The sequence below is a fragment of the Mustela putorius genome, unplaced genomic scaffold (genome assembly GCF_011764305.1).
Source record: "Mustela putorius furo isolate JIRA1106 unplaced genomic scaffold, ASM1176430v1.1 tig00003845_pilon_pilon_pilon, whole genome shotgun sequence".
Classification (NCBI taxonomy): domain Eukaryota; kingdom Metazoa; phylum Chordata; class Mammalia; order Carnivora; family Mustelidae; genus Mustela; species Mustela putorius.
Genome location: NW_025421998.1, coordinates 83596310 through 83624110, shown reverse-complemented (window position 1 = coordinate 83624110; position 27801 = coordinate 83596310). Strand labels below are relative to the sequence as shown.

Sequence of the window (27801 nt, the reverse complement as noted above, 5' to 3'; positions counted from 1 at the left end):
TCTTCACTGTGTGACCCTACATGATCAGTAAGTCCTGAGAATCCCATGGGGAATCACAAGGACCGGGCCATGAAGGCTTGCAAGCAGGTCTTCTCAGGGCACTCTTCTCACTGCAGATGGGTATGGGCCTAGGCCCTGGGGCAAGTCATTTGACCCCCCACCCACACACACACACACAGAGCACCCGGCTCATTCCATTCCTGTGTCTGGACGAGCCCCTGGAGACAGGGTCTCTGGGTGTAGACCAGCGCGTCTGCAATCCGGCTGGCAGCACAAGGACCGCCCCTCCAATCCCTGAGGTCATCTGTAGGGTGAGAAATATTTAGGAACCAGATCCTTACGTGAGGTCCCTGGTGGAAGGGGAACCGCTCTGTCCTGGTTGTGTTCTGAGGTGTTTAACAAAGAAAAAGCAGAGTCTCAGGTAATTAGGTTGATATTTAATGACACAGAACCCAGGTTCTTATACAAGGCAGGAGATGGCAGCCAGCAGCTCCCCATAACCTTTCCAGCCTGGGTGACTGAGGCTAAGGAGATGGGGGACACATGGGACACATGGGTGGGGTGGGGGCTCTGGCACAGTGTGTCCTGCCCAAAGCTGAGGGTAGTGGCCACTGGGGATCTGCCCCCTCGGCTGGCCCAGGTCTGCCATCACTCCATGAGGCAGAACTCTGACTCCTGCGGTCGCATGTTGGGTAACACATACAGAGCCACAGCCGCAATAGCCAAGAACACCATAGGCTTCCACATCCCAAACATGTTCTGTGGGGACCAAAGACAAATGGTGAGTGCCCGGCCTTTGGAACCCTTCCCTAAGCCAGAGAGTGCCCTGTCTACCGGCACTGGAGAGACATCAGGGACCTCACAGTCTGGTCTCTCTCACCTCCTGGGAAACTGGAGTCAATGTGGTCTTAGTTCCGGCGGAGCTAGGTACCCGGAAGTATCACCGGAGGTGGCTATGTGTACTCCCGCCCTGTGGAATGAGGACAATACCAGTTCCTGGGTGCAGGAGTGAGCTCGGGAGGCAGACCAAAGAGCATCCAATGGTTGCAATGAGGAAGGACCAGCGCCACGGCAAGACAAAAAGGGTCAACTGGGGGCCTTTGGGAAAAGCCTGACTGGCTTCCTGCAGGAGCCACAAACTCCGTCAAAAGGATAAGACCGAGGGGGCGGTAAAGAAAGCACGCCACGGAGCGCAAGCAAACAGGAGATTCCTGGGCAGCCCAAACCTTTTTTGGACAATGATGTTGGTTTGAGGAAACTCAAGGAAGCCAGTCATCGGCCATGGGAGACAGATGCCTTAAAAGACCCCTGGGCACCACCGTACTGATGGACGTCCCGAGCACGGACTGGTGTGCTGAGGCCTCCAGACACTGCCGGCCACAGCAAATCCCGCTGACTCGTGGTCAACAAAGTAGCATCCTTTAGGGAACATGAAATTGTGGGTAATAGCTACTTGGGGAAATAGTTCCTGTTATTACTTTTGTTACTGTATTACTTGAAAGACGGGATTTGGGTTGAGTCGTCAGCTATGGCATACTAACAGAAGGATGATTTTAGGTGAGAGCAGAGCAGAGTACTGATGCTAAGAAGGCATTTGCTCAGAGAATAACGGAACTAAAAAGAGGATTTTAACCCCTCTACAAAGCGCAAAGGAGTCTACGTTTGTAGAAATGGTTACTAAAAAGAGCAGCACAAATGAAATGAAAAGCGAAACAATGCTAGAGGTGGATATACAGAGTAATTTATATAATAAGTGGAAAGGAAGCTAGAAAAAGCATTTACACGCTCAGATGTGTATGTCCTAATGCACACTGCTGAAAACATCAGTCCAGTGTTCCTAAAGGAGGACAAAGCAGGGCGCCTGTGTGGTTCAGCGGGTTAAACATCTGACTCTGGATTTCAGCTCAGGTCATGATCTCAGGGTCTAGCCCGGTATTTGGCATGGAGCCTGCTTGGGATTCTCTTTCTCTTTCTGCCCTGCTCCTTAAATAAATAAAATTAATTTTTTTTTTTTTTTAAAAAGGGACAGAGTTAAACCCATAAATGTGAACTGGTACCCTTTATACCAGTCAGAGGCAAGTTCCGGATAGCTGAGTGGAAGACTGGTCCCAAAGGTGTAAATCACATCAGGCTTTCCTTTCAGACTAGGTTACTAAGTTGACAGATAAAAGAAATGGTTTTGGATTTTATCAAGACATCTGACAGATCTTCCATGATCTCCTTGGAGAGAAGGAGAGGAAGTAAGAGTATGGTTCCAGCACAGGCTGCTGTGTGAGCATTTGTTAGGGGACCAGTGAACTGGACAGAAGAGAGCCTGGAGACAAGACCCCAGAGGCCAGGCCCTCATCTGTAATGTGCATGAACAAGGTGCCTGGCTGGCTACGTTGGAAGAGCATGTGACTCCTGATCTCAGGGTGGTGAGTTCAAGTCCTAGGAGGGTGTAGAGATCACTTAAATAAATAAAACTTAAAAAAAAAAATGCACATGAACATATGAAGGTAGGCTGGTCTCCCTTGAGGAGGATGTGGAGCAGGCAAGGAAATGCATAATTTGAAACTACAAGGTCAAGATTAAAAAAAAATACAAACCCAAACTCCACATGTTAGGATACCTAATAGGAATGAATAAAAAATTCTGCCTCAGATCCAAAAAGTCAAGTGCAGGGAGAGAATGGGGAGAGGACACTTAGCATATGCGACACACAAAGGGGCCTTATAAACAATACATGCAGAGAGTTAACAACATGACATTAGTTGTCAAGAGAGCTGATGCCGCTGGAGACCATCTGAAGAGAAGTGTGGAGTCTTCCTAATTACGTGGAAGCAACCATGGAAAGCTGTTCAAACTCAGGAGAAACAGCAAGGGGGAAGCAAGGCTGGAATTTTAGTTGTTGCTAACATTAGTCCTTAGAATCCAATTCACGATTCACTGGCGGTATGACCTGACCTCGCCATGCCTTAGCTTTATTACATATTAAATGATAACAAAAGCCACCTCGTTGGGTTCTTGCAAAGATTAAACGAGTTAATATATGTAGGGTGATTAGAACAGTGCCAGGCGCATAGTATGTAGAATGTAAGTATAGACTTTTTAAATCATTAACGAGGTGTTTTATCATTTATGAAGCACTTTCGTAAACATGAACTCCTGTGATCCTCATGTGAGGAAGGCAGAGGTTTTACCACTCTTTGCTGTCATTTGAAGAAATTAATTTTCCAGTTCCGCATTTTGCCCACTGGGACTTGTGGTAAGAGGCAGAGACAGATGGGGCCAGGTTCTCACCTGTCAGCCACGCTTCCTACACGCTACGCTGCCTTAGCTCCTGGACTGGGAGTTGCAGAGTGGGGCTCAGCAGGCTTCCCAAGAGCACTCTGACCCTGGAGCTCCTTCTCTCACTTTGCATGGGCTTGGCTGAGGAGCAGAAAGCTTATGGCCTAATGCTTTGGGTCTCTTCCTCTAGGGACTGAGAAATCTGGATGCAGACTGGGTAAGAACAGGTATAGGGAGGGACCCTATCGCTAAAGGAGTCAGACGGTTTTGGGGAGTAAGTGGAATGCCTTAAAGAGGAGAAAGGATGAAGAGGGAAGAAATAGAAGAAGGAAGGAGAAAAGGAGGCTGGTGAGCACTACCAACATACGCATCGGCCGCTGCCCCAACCTGTGCATTAAGTCAGCTGCACTCCATTTGCAGGGGTGAGAAGGGAGGGAGTGAAGTGGTGGCAGGGGGCAGGGGAGCAGGAGAAAGGAGCTAGAACAGGCCAGGAGAGAATAGTTTATGGGTTCCAAAGACAGGTGGAAGAACCCTAGGGCTCTATCTTGGGCCCCAAGACCACATTCTGCCTCCTAAATTTGGTATCCTGTTGACAGACCAGATTACATAGACCGAGGCCAAATGGAAGGTGCCCAGAATATGTCAGCCTTGGTGCCCCGAGAATATTTGCATCTCCTTCTTTTCCCCAGTACCACATTCTGTCCAGAAAGCCTGGCTTGGGAAGGCAATTACAATAGAGTCTGGACCCAAAAGGGATAAACAGAGAACTAGAAAATATTTCCTGGCATTCTGGTTCTGATTCTTCTGAAGACCAGAAGCCCCACCCCAGAGAATTTCTCAGTAGAAAGAACACAACATGGTAGTGGTCCCTGTTCCATTTTCACCATGTCTGGAGGACAAACTGAGCCTGCCCTCGGACACAGCCAGGGGTTAGGGTTGCGGCTGGGTCACAGCACTCCATAATTCCTCTCTCAACCAACGGGGAAAGCAGCGATGCCTTGTTTTGCCATCCTGGGTGGTGATGGTAGTGAGAGCTTGGTTCTGGGGCCAAACAAAGACAAACAGCACTCAGGCAGCCTCACAGACATCAGCTCATCAGAAGCAATCAGGCATTTTTCAAAGTAGCAACAGTGCCGAGATCATCCAAAGTTTTCCCAGCCACAGGACAGAAACTCAAACCGTGTCAGCAATATGCATTCTAACTCACTATATGTTAGGAAGACGTGCTCAGAGGTGCTACGGGCTCTGCAGTAGCCCAAGGAGAAACCAAGGCTAAACCTCAGCCCTGAGTATCCTGTTGTCAAATGCTAAAAGCAAGAAGTAAGCAAGTGAGAGAAAGGGGGAAAGAGGAGAGGCCAGGGCAACCTGCACCCTCCCTCGACCCCTCGGAAGGAGAGGACTCGATACCAGTACCTGTGTTAGGACGACGTCTCGGCCCACCAGCACCAGAGCAAAGCCGATATGACCACCAGGCCTACAAGAGGCAAGGAGAAGATGGGGGGCTCGGGGGCAGGGGATGGCTGCAACATATCAAATGAGAAGGAAGCACAAGGAGAGGCCAGGAGATGGGGGGGTGGTATAAAAAGACAGCAACACATGAGTCCAACGGATAATGAAGATGAGAAAACAAAGGGAAAAGAGAAAGAGATCAAGAGGTTAAACAACAGGCAGTGAGGGCAGCCGCATCTCTCCTCTGCGCCCAGGCCTGGATCTTCCCACTGGCAGCCTGTGGAGAATGCAGACCTGAATGGGTTAAGCAGCTGCTCAGGGCCAAACCAGGTGGTGGGGCCAGTCTCCTGGCTTGCCACACCCCTCACACATCTTGTCAAGCAGGGGGGATCTGCACTATACCATTCCTACAGGTCAGCAACTCTGAAAAAGGGAAGCTCCGAGAGTGAAGCCGGGCTCTCCAGATGAGGAGGACGTATACTTCTCCTGGGTCACTCAGTCTCCTGCCTGGCTGCCTGTCCCTCCCTTAGCCCACATGCTCTGGCCGCTCTCCACCAAATCTCCCATGTCCTGGGCCCTGGTCCCTACGATCCCCGAGGAGTCTAATGCTGTTGTTGTGAGACAAAATGCACTAGAACGGGCTGACAGTGGAGAAGTGCTAGTTCTTCGACCGCAACGATCTTCCAGAGAGAAAGTGAATTCGCATGCAGTAACGTGCACCATTAGAGCGGCCCGCAAAAGATGCAGGACACGAGGAGGCAAAGGGATGCCTCCACATGTAGACACAAGGAATGCGCTTGACTTTGAAGTACAAGGAGCCACCTGACGTTTAGAGATGTGGCACCCAAGGCAAGGAGATTGCAGAGGCTCTGAACCAGCTGTGGTGAAATATGATGAATTCGAAGAAACAGAGGACTGGGGAAGAGGCTGTGGTTGTTCCTACTTTTTACATCCTAAGTAATGGTCCTCTGCCACAGGGTTAACAGAGAACTGCATGCTAGATCCTTAGCCACTGCCGCAGACTAAGCTGCCAGAACATTCCAGATAGCCTCAGAGCTGACTGGGACATCCCACCACAAGAGACTTATTTTCTTCCCCTGGGTTTAGAAAGACGCAAAGAGCCTGTACCAAAACTGAGATTCAGGAAGTACTCAGTCTTCAGGGAATCAGAGCCCCCAGTCAACCTCAACTAGTGCAGGAATTCGGAAGTACCAGTAGTTAAAATATAGACATACTTCTGTACAGTTGGCACATTACCCTGAATACTCTCATCCCAACCTCTCAGATCCAGCAGGTAAAGGGTTAGGGCTCTGGCTGCTCTCCCCAGACTGGCCCACGCCCCTGCTGTGCAGACTAAAACATTCTATTACTTGGGACAGCCCCCCACCATGCCCTGCAATCCACAGAACCCTGAGCCACACCTGCCTCCCCACACTCCTAACAGCCAACGAAGATCAATCTAGCAGGGCAGCTCCAGCGACTGACACAGGCTGGCCAAGAGCCTGAAGCTAGCCTCACACCGTGGGCTCCTCGGTGCAGGACCAGGTGAGGGGCAGAAAACCTCCTGATGGAAGGAACGAGGGCGACTGGAGGCGAAAGGAGGCAGGACTGCAACGGCCCCACCCTGGCTCCCAGAAAAGGTGATCTCTGAGATGGGTCCACACAAAGTGCTCTCCGCCCACCACCGGTCGTGGAGGGCCCACTTCCAGCACTCCCGGCTCCATCTCCACTCTCCCCGAGCGCGGGGCCTCAGGGCCGGCGGGCCTGGACACTCCTGCAGAAGTCTGTCCTCGGGCCAGGTCACCCTGCCACACCAGGGCACCTGAGGCCCAGAGCCCACTTCCCACGCGATCCAGCCTTCGACCACGGTTACCTTTTTGCTCTCAGAAAGCCTGAGGGGGTTGTTTCCCTCTGAAGCTTCGGGGCAAGCGTCGTTGTCGCTCTCAACTTTGCGGTCTTCTTCCTTGCCCTCCTGCTCTTGGGACTCTTCGTAACAGCCCTCCTCAGCTTTGGGGGACCTCATCTCCGTAGGCTCTGACGGCACAGAAACCAGTTCATTGCAGGAGTCCTGCTTCGTGTCCTTTTTGATTTCCTCCTCCTTTTCCTCCTCTACTTCCTCTTGTAGTAGACCATCTAAATCCGTGTGGCTGGCCTTGTAGTACAACACCACCTCCAGACTCTGTGGGTGGAGGCAGGGCAGGATGGGGGCTGCGGTCATCGCGAAGATGCCTACCCTCGTGACAAAGCCAGGCTAGCTCGAGCGCTCAGGTCCCCAGCCTGGCACGGTGCGCAGGCGGCACTGCGTCTCCCCCTGTGCAGCGTGTGGAGGGCAGTCATGCCCGGCCTCTCTGGACCCACATGGCCATCTGGCCACTAGCCATTTCGGACAGCCACCAGAGCTACAATCTTGGGCTCTGCCCCTCAACCACCGCCTCTGAGCCTTGTAGGGCGATGGCGACTCCTACTTTTCCCTTCTCCTCCTCACTTCTCACATCTGAGTACGCCACTGCTTCGAATACGTTCCTTCTCTTCATCCATTTGGCCCCCCTCTTGGGCAAGTAACCCAGGAAGAAAAGGGGCCCCAGGAGATGGGGCTGAGCTCATGGGAGCCGTCGTCCATCCTGAGGGCTGTGGTCCTTTGGGGCTGTGCCCCCATATATGAGTGGTCTGTGTGCCACTCCCCTTAACTTCATAGGAAAAGGGTGTATGGAATTGCTACCAAGCAGGAACTACTCTAAAACAGGAGAGAGACCAGAAGCTTCTCTACAAATACCTCATCTGGCCGGGATGGTGGTGGTGATGATTTTTCTCCCTAAGATCTCCTCTGCCTTTCTGCTTATCAGGCTCCTAAGGTTATCACTTACCTTTTCGTTCTCACAGCTGCCCTCAGAATTGGCCAGGCTTGGTTTGGTCACCTTTGTATTTTTAACCCCGTTGGCATTTTTGTTCATATTCTCGTTGCCACTTTTCCCCCTGGTTTCTCTGGCAATGGAGGACTTCTTCTCCTTGAGCTGGCGGAGCTCTTCCTGGCAGCACTGCAGCTGGCCCTCCAGCTGCTCCTGCACGGCCAGAAGCCGCCCCTGTTCGTCCATGCTCTCCTGGTACTGCAGCTGCAGCTCCCGCAGCTTGGCCTGCAGCTCCTTGATCTGCAGGGGGGGGCGGACGGCCGGTCACCTCCAGCCCCGCCCGGCCCTTCAGCCGAGGCCCTGCCCTCGGGTCCCTGCCTCACAGTTTGCCCTGCTGAGGCCCACGGGGCAGTAGACAAGAGAGGAAACATTAAACTGTAGGATACTGTGAGCCTCTAAGGCGGTTTCAGAAATAGCTTCTACATGAGGTAGCTGACGATTTACACCCAATGGGGTCAAAAAAGGATGGTTTAAATTACGTTTTCACTGGGACCTGCCTGGACGTCTTTTTGACGGAAGATCCTACTTCGCCCAAGCTATTTCTCTGCCAGGTGCGTCTACCTGAGGAAACGTGCGGTCTGCTCCTGAGACTGTGCCTGGGCGCCTGTACCTCACCCTGGAATCAGAGGCAAATTCCAACCCTGCTCCCTAATTGCTGGTTTTGTCTTCCCTGACTCCCTGCATCACAGTCTCCCTGGTAGGTGACAAAACTAAGCAAGCGAGGCCCTCGGACTGACTGTGGTCCGAACTCTCCCGTGCACACAGTGAGTCCCGCTGGACTGTGGACTACTCCTGGGCAGAAAGCACGCCTTCTGTCCCATCCCTCACGGACGCAGAGCACCCTTCTCGGCATCGTCAGGGATCTGAAAGGAGGTGAGGCTCTGCCCTCAAGGTACTTACAGTCCAGTTGAAGAGACAAGAACACCCAAAATAACTAAAGGTGAAAAAATACATCTCTGTAGAAGTGCTCTGGGACACAGCCAAAGAGAGAAGTGGCAAAAGGAAAAAGAGAAAAATTATTTGGAGTCCTGCTGACGAGTACACCTGAACACAGCAAGCACCTGAGCAACGCCCACCTGGGCTAGGGCAGGGCGCCCGGCCCCCCAGGATTCCGCCCCTGCTCTGACCAAGAAGGCAGCAGCAACAACACAGAGCAGGCAGCGGGCTCTCGGCCCTCCTTCCTCAGCCTCCCTGAAATGGCCAGGGCCTGTGGCCTGCTCTGGCTCTAGGGACTCCTAGAAGAAACCTTGCCTCCCAGATAGCAGTTACCTCGCTCTTGTCCTTGTCGTTGGGGGAGGCAGTGGGCTTCTCAAGACTTTCCATGCATTCCTTGAATTCCTTTTCACAGGCGGCCAGCTCTTCCTTCAGCTCTTTCTGCCTGTCCACCAGCTTTTGCATCCGGTCTTGCAGTCGGTCGTGTTCCTCCTGGCTGAGCTGGTACATGGCCTGCACGCCCTGCAGCTTGATCACCACCTTGGCGACCATGTCCTCACAGTGCTGCAGAAGGCGGAGGAGTAATGACCACGGGGAGAAGGATCTGCCCTCCGGCCCACTCGCTTGCTTCCCTAGGCCCCATCCTGGGTACGGAACAATGCGGCAAGGATCTCTAGCCGCTCCGGGGCTAATTCTGCGTTTGCTCCCATAAAGCGCCATTGCTGTGATGGGAGCATCTCCGTGTTAGACAGACGGGGTGCCTAATCCATTGCCGGTGACCCAGCTCGGCTCTGACCCTGCCGCCCTCCTCACTTCTCGAACCCTTCCCTGGTGACTTATCTCTTATTAAGACGGGAGGCTGCTCTCTCCCTGTCTGACCTCTCAACTGGCTACTTTTACCTCCATGTCTTCAGGCTCGTTGGGTTCACCTTCGGTGCTGCTACCGTAACTCTTGTGACCCGTGTCCGAGCTAGTGCTGCTGCCGTAACTCTTCTTGTAGATGACGCTGCTGCTTCTGCTGCCGTAATTCTTCTCACTGCTCTCCTGGGCACTGCTGCTACTGTTGTAGCTCTTGAGAAAGCTCTCACTGCTGGTCTGGGTGCTACCGTAGCTCTTGTGATAGCTCTCGCTCTCCTCGATGCTGCTCCCGTAACTCTTGCGATAGTTCTCGCTGCTGGAGGCCACGCTGCCAGAGTTCTTCTCCAGGCTCATTCTGCTGCAGGGGGACTGGACCTGGAGCAGCTGCATTTCTTCCAGGCAGAGCTGCAGGTCGGCCTGCAGCCTCTTCCGCTCCTCGAGGAGCCTGCCCTGCTCCTGCTGCAGCAGCTCCTGCTCAGCCTGTGTGCCCTCGTAGAGCACCTGCAGAGCCTGCATCTGAGCGATGATCAGCTTGGACTGCCGTGGGTGGGTGGGGAGACATTACCATTACTCCAGACAGTGCCGTCCTTCTCGACACACCCCTCCTGGGGTGGATGTGTGAGAGCCCACATCAGACACCTGCACACCTACACCCCAGTCTCCCCAGAGCCTAGGTCTTTAATTGCCTGCAGCTACTGGCACGTGTCAGTCACTTGCTCACAGGGGGGAAATCTACTCAGGAAAGATAATGTGCAATTTCCAGGCTCCCATTTCTCCTGGTTTCTAACTGTGGTACATCCCTCTCTCCTTGAGGCAGAGCTGGAAGAGTATCAACAACACTCTGGCTCCCTACCCTACTCTCTTCACAGTCAGGCCATTCCCATTATCCTGACCTTGGGGCTCAGGCCCTTCCCTGGCACCCAATTCTAAAATCAGCCCTGGCCTTGATTGTGAGCCTACAAGAATGCCTCCCTCAGAAGATGTGGACCTGGAATTAAGGTCTCACTAGGAGTTCCTGTACATCCTGCCCCAATTCTGAATCTGGCCTCTGGGCATGTTTTCCAGGGCTTCTGGGCCTGGCTTCTTGCTGCTGATGCCCAGGATGAGATCTGATCGGTTAAGGACATAGTTATATCTGGTTCCTAGTCTCTGTGTTATCCAGGTGGAAATCTGAGGCTCCTGGAATCTGATCAAGTCTCAGTTTGGACTTCTGCAATTCCCTGGTTCTCCCTATCTAGGCTAATATTTGAATGAATAGGGCTAGCCTTAAATTGAAACTGTGTACCTGCTCTTCCTTGCCTACCCTGAGACCTCAGACCAAATGCATCCCCCAGCCCCAGACTTATAGGGAAATCTCTACCAGTGTGACCTCAGGGGCATGACCCCTTCCTGGTGCTTGCGATGCATGGATTCTCTAGTCTAACGCTCTTGACCCAGCTGTTACTGCCACCAAAGTTGTAATGAAGACACTGTGGCCAGTAGCAGGAATGCCACAGGCTAGGAATTCTTCCCTTAGAAATGAACGGCCCCAGATCTGTCTCAAATAGAACACCAAAAGGTTATAGATTCTGATGGTTGAAAGTGTACTACTCAATTAACAACCAGCTCATGAGAAAAGGATGATATGCCTACAGTTGGTCTCAAGGAATCCTGACAAACACTAAGTTGATAGTATAAATCTGGAAAATGATGTGAAGGGGCATCACATTGAAGGGGCATCAAATCATGAGGCGATTAGATCCCCGAGTCAGCCAGGTTCTCAGTGTTCACAGAGCTTCAACTGGGTGTGTATCTGACTGAGGGCCTCAGGCCATAGCTAAAGCCACATCTTCATGAGCCCATGCGTGGTCATGGCTGAAGAAGGGGGCCTTAGTTTCATCCTTACTCTTGGTCAGACAGACCTTCCTAACTCTGACCCGTCCACGGAGCCCTCTGCCCTCCCACGCTGTTGGCCCCAGAACCGTCTCCCTGCCTCTTGCTCTGTTACCTTGTCATGATCACACTTGGAGGACTTAGGTGATTTGGAATCATCGGGATTCTCCAACACATCCCGGAAACGAGACGTTTTGAAAAAATGCAGCTCTTCGTGCAGAGCTGACTGTTCTTTGAGCACGCTTTCTTGATTCTGCACCAGTTTTTTCTGCTCTTCCTGCATACCTTGGTAGAGCAGCTGTAGTTCACACAGGTCTTGTAACTTTGTAAGGAGCTCCTGACTCTGTGAGGTGGAGTAGAAAGGAAGCGGGCAGGAACTGTGGTAGCTACAGGGGAAGACCCATGTCTCCTTCCTCTGGGGACCCTTCCCTTAGGAGTCTCTGGGTTGGCTCTGAACGGCCATCTGGGACAGGGTCGCAGCGGGGGAGCGGTCTTTTATGGAGAACCGCTAGGTGAGTAGCCACGATCTCATGTGTTTGCAGGTATCCTGTAGTTTACAAAGTTCTCTCTAAGTATATTTTCTCCAGAGGGACTAAATACCTAGAGAGAAAATGCTGGACAGATTCCAGACTATACTATGTATTTTAAGACTTTAAACACTAATCAGCTATACTGAACTTTCTGGTTTAAAGAGACTGGTGACAAGGAGGGGCTGAGACAGCAAAGAGAAGGTTTAGTCCCCACCCTGTTCTTTTTCCCAGGCGTAGTTACACCTCTGAAGCTTCTCCAAGCAGCTTCTCCCTAGTTAGCCACGGCTCCCCAGCCAGGGTTACCTTTGGGAGGAGCCCAGCTTTGGGCAGTGGGAACGAGAGCCTGTGCAGCTCTTCTTGCAGCTGCCCCTGCTCCTCCTGCATCCTCCTCTGATCCTCTAGGAGCTCGCACTGCTCCATCTGCAGCTGCCCCATCTCCTTCTGGCTGGCCTTGTACTCCTCCTGCAACTCTGTCAGTCTGGACAGCAGTGCGTCACACTGTGGGCGGGGCGGGCGCGGAGGGACAGTTACTCGGTGATCCGCTGCTCCGCCCCATCCAGCGGGCAGAGCCCTCCTGTGCCCTCCTGGTCCTTATGGTTCACCGGGGGCTCCCTCCCTGTACAGTCCCCTCGGACTGACCATCCCAAGCCATGCTGTGCCCATACAGGCTTAGACACCAAACTTGGGAAACCCCAGCAGGCTGCTCAGGACCATCTGGCTGTGCTTCAGATTCCATCTACTGGTCCCTTCTGAGAGCCCTGTGAGGGGAGTGTTACCAACACCCCTCCCTTCTCATGACCCCACTTTCCTGCCCTTTTGGCCCTTCCCTGTGATATACACCATTCTCTGACCCTGCTGGGAATTCTAGTTCCTATCACTGTCATCAACCCCAACTGGTTTTATACCTAATTATACTCCTTACCAATAAAAACGTCAGCTGATCTGTTCCTATTTTTGTTTTCATAATCGTCTTTTTAAATCACCAGAAGAATATGGGCTATTGCTGAATTTGGGTTGAGAAGACTAAATTATCCCATGATTCCAAGAACTCAGACCTTCTAATATCAAACAATCTCAATGCTGTTTTTAGGACAAGGGGAAAAGCTGGCTCTGTGTCAGCCTGCTTCTCCTGCTCCACAGCTGCTTCTACTAGGAGCGGAGGGCATGAGCAAAACCACAGACACTCTGGCCTCTAAACAGAGGAAGGAGAGAGGAAATGTGAGCCTGGGTGTAGAAAGGCAGGTGGGCTGTTGGGAGTGGTCAAAACAACCTCCCCATTCTGGGTCTTCCAGAGGCCCTTCTCCAGGGACATAGCCTGCTGCTGGCTGCAGGAGGAGCCACTGAGTACTCTGGCAGAAGGTGACTTGCTCCACCCATCTTTTGAGAATCTTGTGCCTTTTCTCCATCATGTTTCAACACCTTCCATTTCCTATCAGTGATCAGGAGTTGAAAGTGCTCAACACGGGGTAACTGATAATAGCTTGCATTTTACACACTATGGAAGAAAATGAATAAGGAAGGCCTTACTTATCACTACCAGGATTTATTACTACAAGCCAAGTGAGAAGAAAATAGTATTCTGTTCAATTTAAAAAGGGTAAAACTCAAGTTTAGAGAAATTCGCTCCTCTGAAGTCACAGAGTAAACCCTGGAAGCACCTAAGTCCTTTGAACAACCAATCAGCACTCAGTGCATAAGACCACGTCATCTGACAAGAGCATCTGCAACTGCCTGAGAAAACTGGACCTTCTTTTTCTGGGTCTAATGAGAAAAGCTGTATATGTGGACTTTTGTGTATGTCCTTCTCCACAAATGACAAGATATCACTGAAGTTGTAATAATGAAGGATAAATGACGACACACATGGAATCAAGTGCAAAATCTTCAGGTGTTCAGACTGGATCCAGCTGTAGTGATCCTACTAAGCTGTGGCTTGGGCCCAAAGTCCAGAATCAAGGCAAACTGTTAACAGCTAACGGTGGGACTCTGACTCTGTTTCCTGACTGGCACACTCAGCTGTGACTGGACAGGGAGCTCATCAAGCCCCTCGGCTGGATGACTTCACCTTTTGCCCTCACACCTCCTCTCTCCAGAGGAAGTACCCAGGAGATCTCACCTCTCTTAAGTACAATTACCTTATTTGCACACTTCCCCTTGTCCTCTGGGATGGGTGTGGTGGTCTTGAGCTCCTTCAGCTCCTGCTGGCAGAGCAGGAGGTCCTGCTCGAGCTGATCATACATGTACTTCTGCCGCTCCAGCTCCTCCTTGCTGGTCTGGTACAGCCGCTTCATCTCCTGAAGCTGGGCGTGCATCTCTGCGTTCTGGGGTAGGGGAGGCAGGCCCCGCCATCATCCCAGGAGCCCCTGCAGCTACTCTCTCCTCTCAGACGGGGACTAAAGGATCTGCTTGGTCCTTTCTGGTCCCAATTTCATCCCACTGGGGGCTTCCAGAGATGGACCCTAACAGGCTCTACACAGGGACCTTCTGGGGTTTCCTTTTCAGGCAAGTGGGGAAGAAAGAGAGCCACCTTTTTATAGGCTGAGTTTCTGATCTAAAATCAAAGGAAGTGGAGAGCGTCATGACTCTCTGAGATCACCTTTCTGTTAGGTACCTCTTTGTCCCCCGCACCAAGGACTGGACCACAGAACTCCTACGAAGCCCCCTCCTCAGTCCTATTGCTCTCACAGAAGATTCCATCTGGCTACATTCTCCCTCACCTGGAGCTTCTTTTACCTTCTCACTGCTCTCCTGGAAGGAGGCCACGATGTCCTTGAGGCGCTGTACCTCAGCCTCATGGTAGCGCAGGTCCCCGCACAGCTGGTGCTGCACCTCCAGCAGCTTATCCTTCTCGCACGTGATGTGCTGGTACTGGAGCTGCAGCTTCTGGAGCCGGCAGAGTAACTCCTGCAGTGGAGGGGGCTGTGGCAGTGGGCGCAGCGGGCCCGCCATGGGCAGCATCTTGGGGGTCAGCAACCCGCTCGCTCTTCCGCCCGAGCCCCGCTCGGACACGGCCAGTCTAAGGCCTGCCTTCTCCCTGCCCCTGGCTTACCGGCTGTCCTCTCAACTGGCTCAGCGCTCGTGGGAGGCCGGAGGCCCCTGTCGGGGGTGCGGCCCGGCTGGCAGCCGCCCTTAGTCTAACTCTGCTCTGGGCCACCTTCCCCAAAACCTCTTAGCACCTCGGTTGCCCCTCACCTCCTTTTGCTGTTACCTTCTCACTTGGGCTTTCTACGCCTGTGGATTTCAAGACTTTGAGCTGCCGGAGCTCAGACTGAAGCTGGAGCTGCACCTTCAAGAGCTCATTCTGCTCATCCTGGCTATCATCATACTTTTTCTGCAGGGCACAGAGTCTGGTCTTCAGCTCCTCATTCTGTGGTGGGAGGATGTGGGCAGAACAGTTACTCTCGAGAAACAGCAGACCCCTCCACAGACCAGTTTGGGTCCTTTCCAGACGCAGACATCTTGAGGAGCTCCCACAGGTCTACGGTCGGGTTTGTTCTGTGAGGCAGACACTCGATAATGACTACCATCTCTAGAATGCAGCGCTACGTGACTTCTCCAGCTGGTCTCCAGCAGACTATACCCTCGGTTGAGGGCAAGAATCAGCAGAGCATAGCCTTGCCCTGCGTCCATCCTTCCCTGAAGCCGCGACTCCACAGAGGCCCTTCTGCCCTCCCCAGATGCCCATCCCCTGGCCATGGTTACCTGTGTGGCATTGTGGGAAGTCTGAAACCGGAGCACCTCGTTCTGCGCGCACTTGAGCTCCCTCTGCAGCCGCCGCTGCTCCTCCTCACTGGTCCGACGATGATGCTGTAGTTCTTGCAACTCACAACACAGCTTCTTACACTGTGCAGGAGACGAAACGGAAAGGCTGACTGAGGACAGGTGCCATGTGCCCTTTGAGAACAGGCTTGGCGGGGGGCAAAGAATATCTTGGAGAGAATATGACATTCGTCTCACTGAAATATTCACATCAGGCAAGCAAGTGAAACCCCAGGGTACTACCGCCTGCCACAGTGCATGCCCCCTTTGTCAGCCCTGTGTCTAAGGAGGCATTTCTACACGGGCCAGGAGAGGGCAAAAGAGAAACAACCAAGGTGCCTGCCTTCCCCTACCTTGTTCTGCATGTCATGCATCTGCTCTTCAGCTCCCAGAAGCTGTTGTCGCAACAACTGGGTTTCAGGATCAGGTTCTAGAAAATCCACTTCTGAAGTCTGAGACTCTGCTGACATCATATCCTTTAGCATGTGGGACTCCAGCCACTTTTCTGTTGCTCTTCGTGTCCTGTGAGCCAGAACCCCAGAGCCATGTTTGGGTAAGAGCTCTGCCTGGCATCACCTGCTAAGTGTGCTTGGTCCTGATGTCTTTATTTTAAGCAAAGATGGTAAAGAGCCTTCTACTGTGGTTTATCTCCCAAATAAACATACTGAGAAGGTGAAGAAAAAGGTCCCAGCACCTCAATCAAGGCATGTCTGGCTCTGGGAGACCTAAGAGTGTTAGTCTACTTGGGCTAAAGCCTGGACCTTGTGTCAAGCCAGCTCTAATCTGGAGGCCCTACACCATTAGACTGAATCCAGGCTGTGTAGATAATAAAGGAATCACTTCTGACCAACTCTAGGGCAGAGCAAACCAAACCTCAATCCCTAGAATGGAAGAAAACTACATTTTAGCACCCCAGTCCTGAGACAGTTGGATCTGCATGCCTGCTTCTAGGTGGCATCTGTACCCTTTGAAGAATACCATGGAAAGGACCGCTGTCTAGGAGCAGAGGGACATTCATTAGCCTGACATCTGCCTTCACTAGTTCTACTCATGAGACAAGCCCAAAATGGAGTCCTGCAGAGTCTCCCCAGCCTGCTGGCTGTACCTCTCACTCTCCAGATCCGCAAGCTGCCCTGTGAGGCTACTGTTGCTCTCCTGCAGGGCCCGGTACTCCTCGTTCAGGAAGCGGTAGCGTTCCCGCAGTTGCTGCAGCTCTTCTACAGGGGACAGATGGAGACACGTGAGATCCCAGGGAAGAAGCACTGGTAATCAGCCCCTAATTTGCCTGCATAAAAATCGGACCGCAGAAGGCTGAATAGCTTCTCTTTTCCTAAAGACAGAAGAGACACCATGTGCAGCGGTTTGGAAGACAAGGCCCCCAAATTACACACTGCTGTGTCTGTGTCCTCGTTCAGGTAGCTGCCCGTTTTTTCATCTGCCTGGAAGATCTGCCCCGGGTGCCCATCTTCAAAACCTCAACCAAGGCAGAGTCTTGAGATTTTAGGAGCTTGTGAAGGTTTCCACAGAGTTTCTGGGTTATCGTAGTTTAACTTTCCATTGAACTGTTTATGATGACCTTCCCATTACTCTTTTAGTACAAGAGCTGAGGGATGTGAACTGCCAGATGTCACACTGCCAGTCCTGGCCCTCTGGAGACAACACCGGCATCTCAAACATCCTTTTACTTACTCTATCACCACACCAAATACACTAGCCAGCATGTGGTCAAGAATTCTAATGATCTTTTATCTGCTGACAGAAGAGCCCATCCCAACCAGACCCACATATCATCCTCAACCATCAGCACAGATCTCACTGAAATGCCCCAGCACATGTTCTTAAGTACCAGGTACCAATACTTTTTAAAGCTGCAATTATGGGCACCTGGATGGCTCAGTCGGTTGAGCGACTGCCTTCAGCTCAGGTGATGATACCAGGGTCGTGGGATTGAGCCCTGCATCAGGCTCCCTGCTCAGCATGGAGTCTACTTGTCCCTCTCCCTCTGATCCTCCCCCTGCTCATGCTCTCTTTCTCCAATAAGTAAATAAAATCTTTTAAAAAAAATAAAGCTGCAATCATATAAACACCCCAACTATTGTTTCTTCCTGATTAATAAATTATTTATCTTAGGGGAGCCTGGGTGGTTCAGTCAGTTAAGCACCTGCCTTTGGCTCAGGTCATGATCCCAGGGTCCTGGGATCAAGCCCCGAATCAGGCTCCTTGCTCAGCAGGAGCTCCCCCTGCTTGTGTTCTCTCCTTCTCTCAAATAAATAAAATCTTTTTTAAAAAATAGTTGCTTTTTTCTGTTTGTTTTTTTTTTTTTTTTTAAGATTGTATTAGTTTATTTGACAGAGAGAGAGAGAGACCAAGCACACAAGCAGGCAGAGCAGCAAGCAGAAGGAGAGGGAGAGGCAGCTCTCCACGAAGCAGAGAGCCAATGTGGGGTTTGATCATGACCCAAGCCAAAGGCAGACGCTCAACCAACTGAGCCACCCAGGTGCCCCTCAAATAAATAAAATCTTTTTTTAAAAAAAGAATTATATCTCTTAAAATACCAATTCTACTGATATTTAAAGAACGTTAACTTGCTCCAAGTTAACACAAGGCCTATCTTATCTGCTCTAAGATTCAAAACCCTGAAATTCATGTCTAATGTTCCCTCTTTATTCCAATCAAAAGTTCTTGGAATACTGCAGATTATCATGGAAGGAAGGAAACTAATCTTTAATACAAGCCAACCATGTGCTAAGCATTAGACTTGATGGTTTCAGTCTCACATTCAGTTAGTCTGTGAGTACTTCAACACACTAGGCATTTCATTTAATCCTGAAAATAGCCCTGTAAGGTTTTCTTTCTCTTTTTTAAAAATAAACTCTTAATTTATAACTTTAGATTCACAAAGATAGTGCAAAAGTCCCCAGGAGGGCTCTCAACTAGTTTCCCCAATTGTTAACATCTTACCATTGGTACATTTGTCACATCTCAGGAATCAACATTCATATATTACTATTAACTAAACTCAACATTTTATTCAGATTTCTCTCCCGTTTTCCCTAAGGCCCTTTCCTGTTCCAGGATCCCCTTTGGCTGTAAAGTTTTATTAACCAATTTTTACAGATATAGAAACTAAGTTTCAGAGAGATAATAACCAGGCCAAGTTCATCCCGCTAATTAGCACAACTGAGATTCTGAACACAGGTCTGTTTAACTTCAACCCAAGCTTTCCCACTGTGCTGGCCTCACTCTCCTGGCACCACCAATCCAAAGATTCTTCTGAGAAGCTTGTTACAGCTGGGAAAACTTGCAGTTCTTTGATTCCTTGTTGATTGCCTCTGCTTGACCTGGCCTAATACAGCGCCTCCCATTATACCCAGATCATAAATCTAGCCTCAGAATAAAGGCAGACTCTCTGATGTCATGAATCCTAGCAACTAGCTGGGAGACTCATTGTCTGAAAGCAAAGCTCTAAGCTTTTTAGTATCTCATGTATTACTGGAAATAACCTCTCTTCCTCTCCAGCTGTCTTGTGCTCTGATTTGCTGCTCCCTAAAGCTTCTACATTGGAGAGGGCTCAAGGAGCCTAAGCATTAGCATCCTGGGACCTGGAAGGAGGACTGGAGCCCCCCCACCAAAAAAAAAAAAAGAAACATGGGCCAGGCAAACTGCCATGCCAGAGCAGTAGGAGTCTCCCAAGGTGACCAGTCCCTTACCCTCCCATCCTGGAACTGGAGACATTTTTAGGAAGGGCTTTCCCACAGTCAAATCAACAAATCAATGGCTCTCTGAGAAAAATTCTCAGGGTACATCTTCACAGTGCTATTTCTTATACCATCACTGACTGGTTATGAGACATCTGGGTACATTTTCCACCCTTAGAGTCTTGAATTCAGCCTGGAGGTTTTCTCTAGAGGTTCCCAATTCATGATCTAAGACCACCTTCAACCATCTTCTTGGAGACAAACTCCCTCTGCTTGGCTCTACTGAGAGACCAGGAAAAAGGCTTGCCCTCTCATACCTTGCATCTCAGAGTAATCGGAAAGATTTAAACTATTGGATGGATCAGAGCTCTTCATTTCCATTTCTGCACGGAGGGAGGTGATCTCCATTTCATACTCTCCCCGAATGCGCTCCATGTCATCGAGTTCATTCTGCATCCGGCAGAGATCCTCCTGCAGGGATGCTATGTCACTCTCATGTTCGGTCGCAGAATCCTCTGCTGCTTGCCGCAGATTCCGGATCTCAGTCTGGGCCAAGTGCAACTCCTGTTCTATTTCCTTAAGTTCACTTTCTTTCTCACGCTCTAACAGGGAAATCTCCTCACGCAGAGACCGCAGCTCACCTGCAAAGCCCAGAGGTTGGGATGGTCAAGAGGATAAGTGAACGCATCTACCATGTTCTAGAGGCAGAAAGTTAAAGGCAGACTTATTATTTGGAAACTACTGGCTCTCTAGTCTCACTAGCCCATTAACGAAGTATAGCTTCATCTGCTATGGAATAAAAGGAATACCTAAGAAGGGAATGGAGGGACTCCATGTAGTAAGATGTGGTAGAAAAGTAGATTCTGGCACCAAAGCAACACCTCGGGCTACTGCAAACAGAAAGTATTAAGTGCTTCTACGTTGAAGACTGAAACTCATGTACAGTATTTTACTGATGCATTGAGTCTTTCCAAAAATTTCCCGACTAAAAAAATTTACACAGGCTTTCTCATCTGTTCAGTCTGGAAGCTTAGAAATCACGGAGCCTCACCGCTCCCATGAGCTGCCTGTGGTAAGTACTGGCCCCTAAATTGTATTTTGAGTTCACAACTTTTCAGCTGTGTGATGTAGACTCATCAAATGGTAACCAAACATGGTTAGGTCTTTCACTTCCCTACTACATCCTTGTTTGCTAGGGTTCTAACTTCCCTTATGTTCCCCTCTCAGGTCTGGCCCTATAAAAACGGCTTTCTCAGAGCCACTGGAGAATGGAGGAAAGTCTCCCGCCCCCAAGCGAGCTCATAATTCATAGCGCAAAGGGGCAGAGCCCGCCCAGGGTGGAGAGGCGGGGCTTGGAGGCCCGAGAGGGAGGAGCTTGTCGAAAACTGGGCGGGGCGGACCCTGGCCGGGAGTTGGGAAGGTTGGACCCGGATTCCGAAGACCCAGCGCCGGTTGACAGGGGGTATGGGTCCGTCGGGCCGAAGCCGAGGGCCCGGGAGATGGGCTGTGGGACAGAGAAGCGGGCTCCTACTCACTGGTTATGGCCTCCATCTCGTCGGCCCCCCTGCAAGCAGTCTCCCTGGGGGGCCCCCCCGCCGCCGGCCGGTCCCGGCCCCCGCGGGGCTGTGGCGGCCGGAACGGCCTGTCAACACCAGCTACCTCTGAGGCCGCGCGCGCCCCCTCTTGGCGGAAACGGGCAACGCGCGTGCGCAAGGACGGTCTCTAGTTCCTCCCGCGGGGTGGGGCTTGGGGGCGTCTTCAGCAGCCCTGCAGCTTGCTTGAGGCTCAGCAGAAACAACCCTACTGAGTTAAGGAATCGCTCCAGAATTTGTTTTCCCAAGTAGTTGCCTACCTGCCTCTCTACGGACTTCCCTCCTCTTTGTAAGGGAGTATGTCCCTTCCCCAAGCGAAGGTCTTTTTCTGTTCTACTGGATCGTTTCCTTCAATCGTACAAACATAATCTAGTGTAGTGAGTCCTATTTTAAAGCCGCCCCCAACAAACTCTCCCTTGACTTCATTTCCATTCCCCTTATTTCTCTGCTTGTCTTCAAAATATGACTACTGTAATGACCTATTACAGTATATCTATAATGATCTATACTCACTTCTCTATTTTTCCTCCCCTTTCCACTTTAATCCCAATCCGATCAGGCTTCTGTCTTCCCTGAAATATCTCAGAGCCTTCCATCTTGCCAAATCCAATGGCCATCTTATTTGATTTAGCAACTTTTGACATTGATTGTCATCTCCTTGAAGCACTTTCTCCTCGTGGTGGCCAGGGTGTGAAATGCTTCTGCCGGTTCCTCCTACCTCAGTCTCTTTTGTTCCTATCTCCTCTACTAGATCTTTAAATATTGGAATATCCCTGGGACTGGGCCTTTTTCTCTTCTTCCTATACCTCCCTGTGATTTCATGGTGATCTCTCAGGGATTCAAATGCCTCCCAAATGTATATCTCCAGCTTTGATTTCTCCCCTGTTCTAGATTATATATCTAACTGTTCCCTTATAACATATTTATTTAGATGTCAATAGTCATTTCAAATTCAACATGTAAAAAGATGTCTCCAGTGGTTCCCTGAGCCCTCAAATGCCTAGTCATCCCAGTAAATGACAGCACTGTCCATCCAGTTTCTCAAGGCAAAGTCATCTTTCACGTCTCTTCTATTCCCACCCACCCCCCTCCACCTTATCCATTTCATCAGAAGTCCCGAGGGCTTCACCTTCAATATAAGACCCTCCCATGTCTCTTTTACTATACTTAGAATAAACACCAAACCTCCCAGCTGACCTGTAAGGCCATTTGTAATCTGGCCTCAGCCTGCTTCTCAGAACTCTCTCTTACCAGGGTCCTTCACAGGCACTCTGCTTCAGCCACAATGGCTTTTGTTCCGTCCTTCAAACTCATGAAGCTCATTCCTGCCTCTGAGCTTTTGCAGTTGCTGTTGCTTCTGCCTGCTATGCTCTTCCCTCAGATTCTTCTCATTATTCAAGTCTTATTAGCTCAAATGTCACCTTCTCAAAGAGGACTTTTCTAACAGCCTCATTAAAAAAAAAATTCCCATCTCATTCCATCTCTGTGTATCATATTGTTATGTTGTCTTCATAGCATTTATTGCCACCTGAACTTATGTTGTTTATTTTCTGCCTCTCCCCATTAGAATGTACTCTTCATTAAGGCAGGGATCTGGTCTGTCTTATTCATCGCTTGTCCTCCCAAGTATATAGGCACTCAATAAATGAATGATAAATAAATTAGCACCATTGTACAGATAAGGAACTGAGTCTCAGAAAGATAAAAGTGACTTGCTGGGGACGCCTGGGTGGCTCAGTGGGTTAAAGTCTCTGCCTTCGGCTCAGGACATGATACTAGGGTCCTGGGATTGAGCCCAGCATCGGGATCTCTACTCAGTGGGGAACCTGTTTCCCCCTCTCTCTCTGCCTACTTGTGATCTCTGTCTGTAAAATGAATAAATAAAATCTTTAAGGAAAAGAAAAAGTGACTTGCTGAAGATCCTAAAGCTTGCAGAGCTGGACCCAAGAATCTAGGTGATTCGAGACCAATGCTCACAGTTTTCCCAGCTACAACACATCTCCAGCCATTTCTCCCCTTCACCCTCTTCCCATTCATTGTCTACGTCTCCTGCATCTACCTTGCCTTATATCTTTCGCTTCTCTTTTCCTCCCTTCCTACACCTTTGCTTGTTCCTCTCCAGGCCTGGTTCCCAGCCTTGCTTTTTTATCCATTTATATTTCTCTTTTGGTTTCATCTCAGTTCTCCTGGGAGAGTCCCTGCTGTTTTCTAGGGCAGTTCCCCTAAACCTTCTGGAAGTCCATGCAAGTAACAAAAGCTGCCTCTTTTTTTGGTGGTGCAGTGGAATGTGGGACACCTGCCTTGCTGCTTTCCAGAGACAAAGGGATGTGGGTGTTAGAAGCAAGGGATTTGGGGCCATAAGCTTGGTCCTAGGGAGCAAGTTCTCATCTGCTTCCCTTAAAAGATGCAGAGTCCCCTTCAATCCCCTCTCATTGGCTCACTGCTCTTCCCATGGTGTCCTTGTAGGGACAGGGAAAAGTAGTCTGGTTTGGTATTCAGCCCTAATTACCTGCCCCCCACCCCCAGAACAAAGGGAAAGGGATATAGGTGTGAAGGCAGGAAGCTGGAGGAGAGAAAAGGGAGATTGTCAGCCAGAGAGAGAAGATGTGAAATAGGAGGGCAAGAAAGGGCAGGGGAGGGCAGAAGAGCCAGGCAGTGATGCAGAGAAGAGCAGCTACTAGGTAGAAAAAAGAATGGAGAGAGGAGAAAAAAAGTGAGAATAGTAAGCAGAAAATGAGGAGAAAGGACTGAATTAGTTTATATTCATCTGCTAGGCTTCAGCCAAACCCTCAGGACAAAAGCATTCGGATGCACCTGCCCTCCAGCCTGAGTGCTGGGAATTACCTTGGAGCTGCTGGATCTGCTTGGTGAACACCTCTGCCTGCTGGGCACTGGCCAGCCGTTCATCCTCCAGGAGCCCTGCAGGGAAAGGGGGAGCAGGCGTGATCCTGGGATCCAGGGAGCCCAGGGCTTCTAGCCCCCTCCCGGGCACTCACCCTGCAGCTCCAGGGAGTCGTCCTCATGCTGCCCCGCCAGCTCCCGGGTCTCCTCCAGCTCTGCCACCAGCTGTAGCACCTGAGCCCTCAGCTCTTCCAGCTCTGTCTCTGTGAGGCTCAGGCCCCGGTGCTTGCTGACAGACAGGGAGCTCACGCTGCCCCCTTTCTGCACTTGCTCTTCCTCTTCTTCCACCTCTTCTTCCTCCTCCTCTTCCTCCTCATAGAGAGCGGGGAGCAACACTTCCCCTGGAGGAGAAACCCATCCCACCAGGGGCTTAGAGTCAACTTCCTTTCCAGAGTCCTTCAAGGAACCCTGGAAAGCTCATGGTCCCAGGGCAGGGATGGTATAATAGTGCCACCTGTGTCCCCCAAGGAGCCCCTAGGCAGGACCTACACTCATGATGAGTCCTCAGGTGGAAGGTCGCCCAGCCTCCACCTGGCCCAGGCTCTTTCTGGACCAGGACTGTACCAGGTGGCCTCCTATTACTGCCTTCGGGCAAACTGAGCAGCTGGGGGCAGGTTAGCCATGTGAGCTTGCACAAGGATACCTGCTTCTTCCAGTCCTGGTGGTCTCTGCGGTGTGCGACAAGTACTCAAGAAAGGATTCAGACACTGGGTATGCCTTTAGGCTGAATGGGGCAAGGGTCACAGTTCGAGGTTTGTCCAAAGTTAAAAAATTATCCAGGTGGCTTGGGAAAAATTAGCCTTTCCATAATTAGAAAGAGTTAGTTGGCTATCAATAGTTAGAGAAAGAAAACATCTGAATGAAACGATTCTAAATATTTCAACAGACAAACCCTGGGACCCTTTCAAATGTATTTTCACGTAGCCTTTTTGAAATTTTCTGCAAGGTCCACCTTTCTTTTCTCTGCAGAGTGTCAGGAGGCCTCGCCCTTCCATGAGTGTTATGAAGCCCCTCCCTCCACGCTGCCCATAGGGCAGTTTTCACGTTCAAGTCCAAGGTTGTACTTGTGTATAAAAGAGATCCTACCAGGGCACCTGGGTGGCTCAGTGGGTTAAGCCTCTGCCTTTGGCACAGGTCATGATCTCAGGGTCCTGGGATCGAGCCCTGCATTGGGCTCTCTGCTGGGCGGGAGCCTGCTTTCCCCTCTCTCTCTGCCTACTTGTGATCTCTCTGTCAAATAAATAAATAAAAGTCTTAAAAAAAAAAAAAAGAAAGAAAGCCTACTATCTTAATGCACAAGAACCTGGGGTATAGTGGTCCCTAGCCTCTGGTTGGTGAGTATCCCCTCCTTTGCTGCAATGCAGTTCCTTGAAATAGCAACATTTTATTAGAACACTGATTATTTGCTTTGTTTTACAATTCTGAATCCCTGGTCTCACAACAGCAGCCCAAGGTTCATCTGGGACCCCTTGTCTGCATCATCTGTCCCCCTTAGGGGAGCAGGGTTGCCCACACAGTGTGCACATGGACCTGGGGACACTTCACAAGAAGTCTCGGGGAAGCGGACCGGCATCCTCTCAAGGGCCTGGTGTTGGCAGCAACTGCTAAGTCACAGGGGTGCGGTGGGGATATGTGAGTGTTGGATGGTTGGCCTTCTTACCAGCCCCCTCCCAGGCAATTCTTTCAGGCCGGAAGAGATCCTAGAGAATCAAAGCCAAAAGGCTTACATTCAAAGTTAGTGGTGGTGGCACCAGAAAGAGAATGCTCACTTTACATGCTTACTTCCCTGCTTTTCAAAAATATGAGACAGCTTGGGATCTAGGTCGGGTGGCAGTGAGAACAAACCCCCTGCTGAAAGGCTGCTTCAAAGCTCTGTCCAACAAGGCCTCTTTCTCTGTCTGGCAGCTCCCCCAGGACACACAACCTGGTTAGCTGGTGATTAGGGCCCCAAAGGGATGTGCCCAGAACCTCCCTCAAAGCCGGAGCGCTGAGGAGGGGTAGAACTCAGACCTAAAGGGTGGAGGGGGCTCAGGTGAGCTAGAGAAAGGGCTCTGTCCTGCCTGGGAGTTCTAAGGACCAGATGGGGTAAGGAGGAGGGAAGGGCAACTGGCTAAGGGGAGAGAAACAAAGCTTTTTTTGGAAAACTCACCCTCCATTGCTTGCATCCCCCGCCGCTCCAGGGACCCCCAGCGTTGGCCTTTCTTTCTTTCACAACCCTCAGATGCCTCATAGGAGCCTAAAGTGGTCACTGTGGGTCCTGTGAGCAGGGAGAGAGGAGGTACAGTGGGCTGCTAGGGGGGCTGGGGTGCCCGGGAGAGAGAAGGGGACGTGCCTTCCAGCCCTCTGGAAACGCCGGACTTTTTTTTTTTTTTTTTTTTTTTAAATCCCGGTGGAAGTGCTTGGCTCACTCTGCCCAGGCTGCAACTCTCCTCTCTCAGCCGCCCCTCGAGCGGGGCCTCAGGGGACCCCGCCCTGCGCTACCCAACGCTCGCAGCAGCCCCCGCTCCAGGCTCCTTTCCCAGCCCGGAGAGAAAGGGTGTGTGTCTCTTTAGCCGGGAGGGGACAGGGAGGAGACCGGCCAGGATGGAAGCGAGGGCAAGAGCCCGGGAAGATGAGGCTGAAAGGGTGAGGTGGTGCGTGGAAGGGGAACGAGGTGATGCGAAGGGTGGGGAGGGGCGTATGGCAAGGGGTTCTGGGCCGGAGCCGCTCCCCTCCTGTCCATTCTCCCCCTGGACCTCGTCCACCCCAACCTTGCCCTGCGCTCGAAGCCTTCGGGCCGGAGTGGGAGCAGGGTCTGGGGCCCCCAAGGCTGGACGGTTCGGGGCGAAGGACCGCCGGGGGGAGGATGCGACCGGTGTGGGGAAGACCCAACCCGGAAAGATGGAGACCGGGCCCGGGGTGTGAGGCAGGATGGAGGGAGGAAGACGGGACGGAAAGGTGGAAGCAGCAGAGGGAGGGTTGGGGGGAGAATGAGAGGGTCTGGAGGGAGGAGAGATGGAGAAGAGGAAGGAGTGGCGGCGGAGAGGTGAGGGAGGGGCGGCTCTGACCTGGGCCCGGGCAGCTCCAGCCCGTGGCGCCGGCCCCGGCGCCCGCCTCCATGGCCGCTCGAGCCGCCGCCGCCGCCGCCGCCGCCGGTAGGAGACGCCGCAGCCGCCAGGCCGGGGACCCGGAGCCGGGTGCGCAGGGGGAGGGAGGGCGGGCCGAGGGGGCGGGGCCTGGCCGGCCACCTGACGCCGCCCCCGCCCGGAAGCCCTCCCTGCACCGCGCTCGGGGACCTGGTGGAGGCGAGCCGGCGCCGAGAGGCCAAGGGAGCCGGTCCCCCGACACACCCCAGGGCCCGGGCGTGGGAGAGGGGGAGCGGACGGGAGCTACTCGGGGCTTGAGGTTGCCCCAGAAGTGGCCACAAGATCCCCTGGTTCTGGCGAAGGGTCCTGCCCCCAGTCGGCTGCGCTCTGGGGGACCCCTCGCCGCCCGGTGTCAGAGCCCCGTCCCGCGCAGCGATGGGGGAGGAGGAGGACAGAGCGGGACGAATCCTCTGGTCCTGTTTCCTCCAAACGCTCAGACACATGCCCACCAAGCAGGACCCGAGTCCTCCACCTCCGCAATGGACGCGGACCCCAGGCCACCAAGCCCCATTCCCGTGCGGTGGCCTCTTGCGTCCCAGGATTGCGTGAAGGCAGCAGAAGGGAAGTCAAGGCGAAGATCCGTGAACTGCAGGACCCGGATCTCTCTGCTTTCCTCGCGCCCCCACCAAGCCAGAGCCAGGGACTCTCTCAGGAGGGCCACTCCTTGGCCCCACGCACTCCTCGCTGCCTGAAGACCTCTTCTCTCCACCGCTCTGCCTTCCCACCCTGCCCCACACCCTCTGAGCTTCGAGCCACCACCCCTACTCACCCTGCCTCTGTAGCACTACTGATTTTCGCTCTCACACGAAGGAGATGTGGAAACCCAGAGGGCTTATTTCACTTAGTCATTCATTCAGGGAACATCATCTACCTGGTGAATGCCATCTTAAGGAGGCAATTGTTCTCAC

At 51.8% G+C, this 27801-nt stretch overlaps 1 protein-coding gene across 9 annotated transcripts; it reads right to left on the bottom strand.

The window, feature by feature from the left end:
• Positions 1-422: 422 nt before the first annotated feature.
• Positions 423-26939, bottom strand: CCDC136 (coiled-coil domain containing 136). Of its 9 annotated transcripts, XR_006601395.1 has the most exons (20): positions 26816-26939; positions 25918-26025; positions 23864-24109; positions 23712-23786; positions 19593-19916; positions 16683-16794; positions 15931-16099; positions 15521-15661; positions 15027-15185; positions 14552-14722; positions 13954-14139; positions 12122-12316; positions 11404-11631; positions 9459-9953; positions 8895-9122; positions 8526-8594; positions 7584-7865; positions 6593-6898; positions 881-970; positions 423-759 (listed from the first exon to the last, which is right to left on the bottom strand). XR_006601395.1 is itself a non-coding variant. In XM_045062961.1 (19 exons), exons 1-19 carry the CDS (start codon positions 26865-26867, stop codon positions 649-651), a joined length of 3657 nt encoding a protein of 1218 aa, XP_044918896.1. In that variant the 5' UTR covers positions 26868-26939; the 3' UTR covers positions 423-648. The 9 variants fall into 9 exon arrangements, 8 of the variants coding, with proteins under 8 accessions (XP_044918896.1, XP_044918897.1, XP_044918900.1 ...); XM_045062961.1 differs by lacking the exon at positions 881-970; XM_045062963.1 differs by lacking the exons at positions 881-970; positions 8526-8594 and adding an exon at positions 4684-4790 and having other exon boundaries at positions 652-759.
• Positions 26940-27801: the final 862 nt, after the last annotated feature.

Excerpts from the sequence above, each read along its gene's own strand:
- CCDC136 (XM_045062961.1), bottom strand. The coding sequence starts at position 26,867 with ATGGAGGCGGGCGCCGGGGCCGGCGCCACGGGCTGGAGCTGCCCGGGC. Across the intron at positions 14,140-14,551 it reads TCCAGGAGAGCAGTGAGAAG|AACGCAGAGATGCACGCCCA; the intron begins GTAAAAGAAGCT and ends CCCCTACCCCAG. Across the intron at positions 6,899-7,583 it reads GCAGCTGTGAGAACGAAAAG|AGTCTGGAGGTGGTGTTGTA; the intron begins GTAAGTGATAAC and ends CTCCACCCACAG.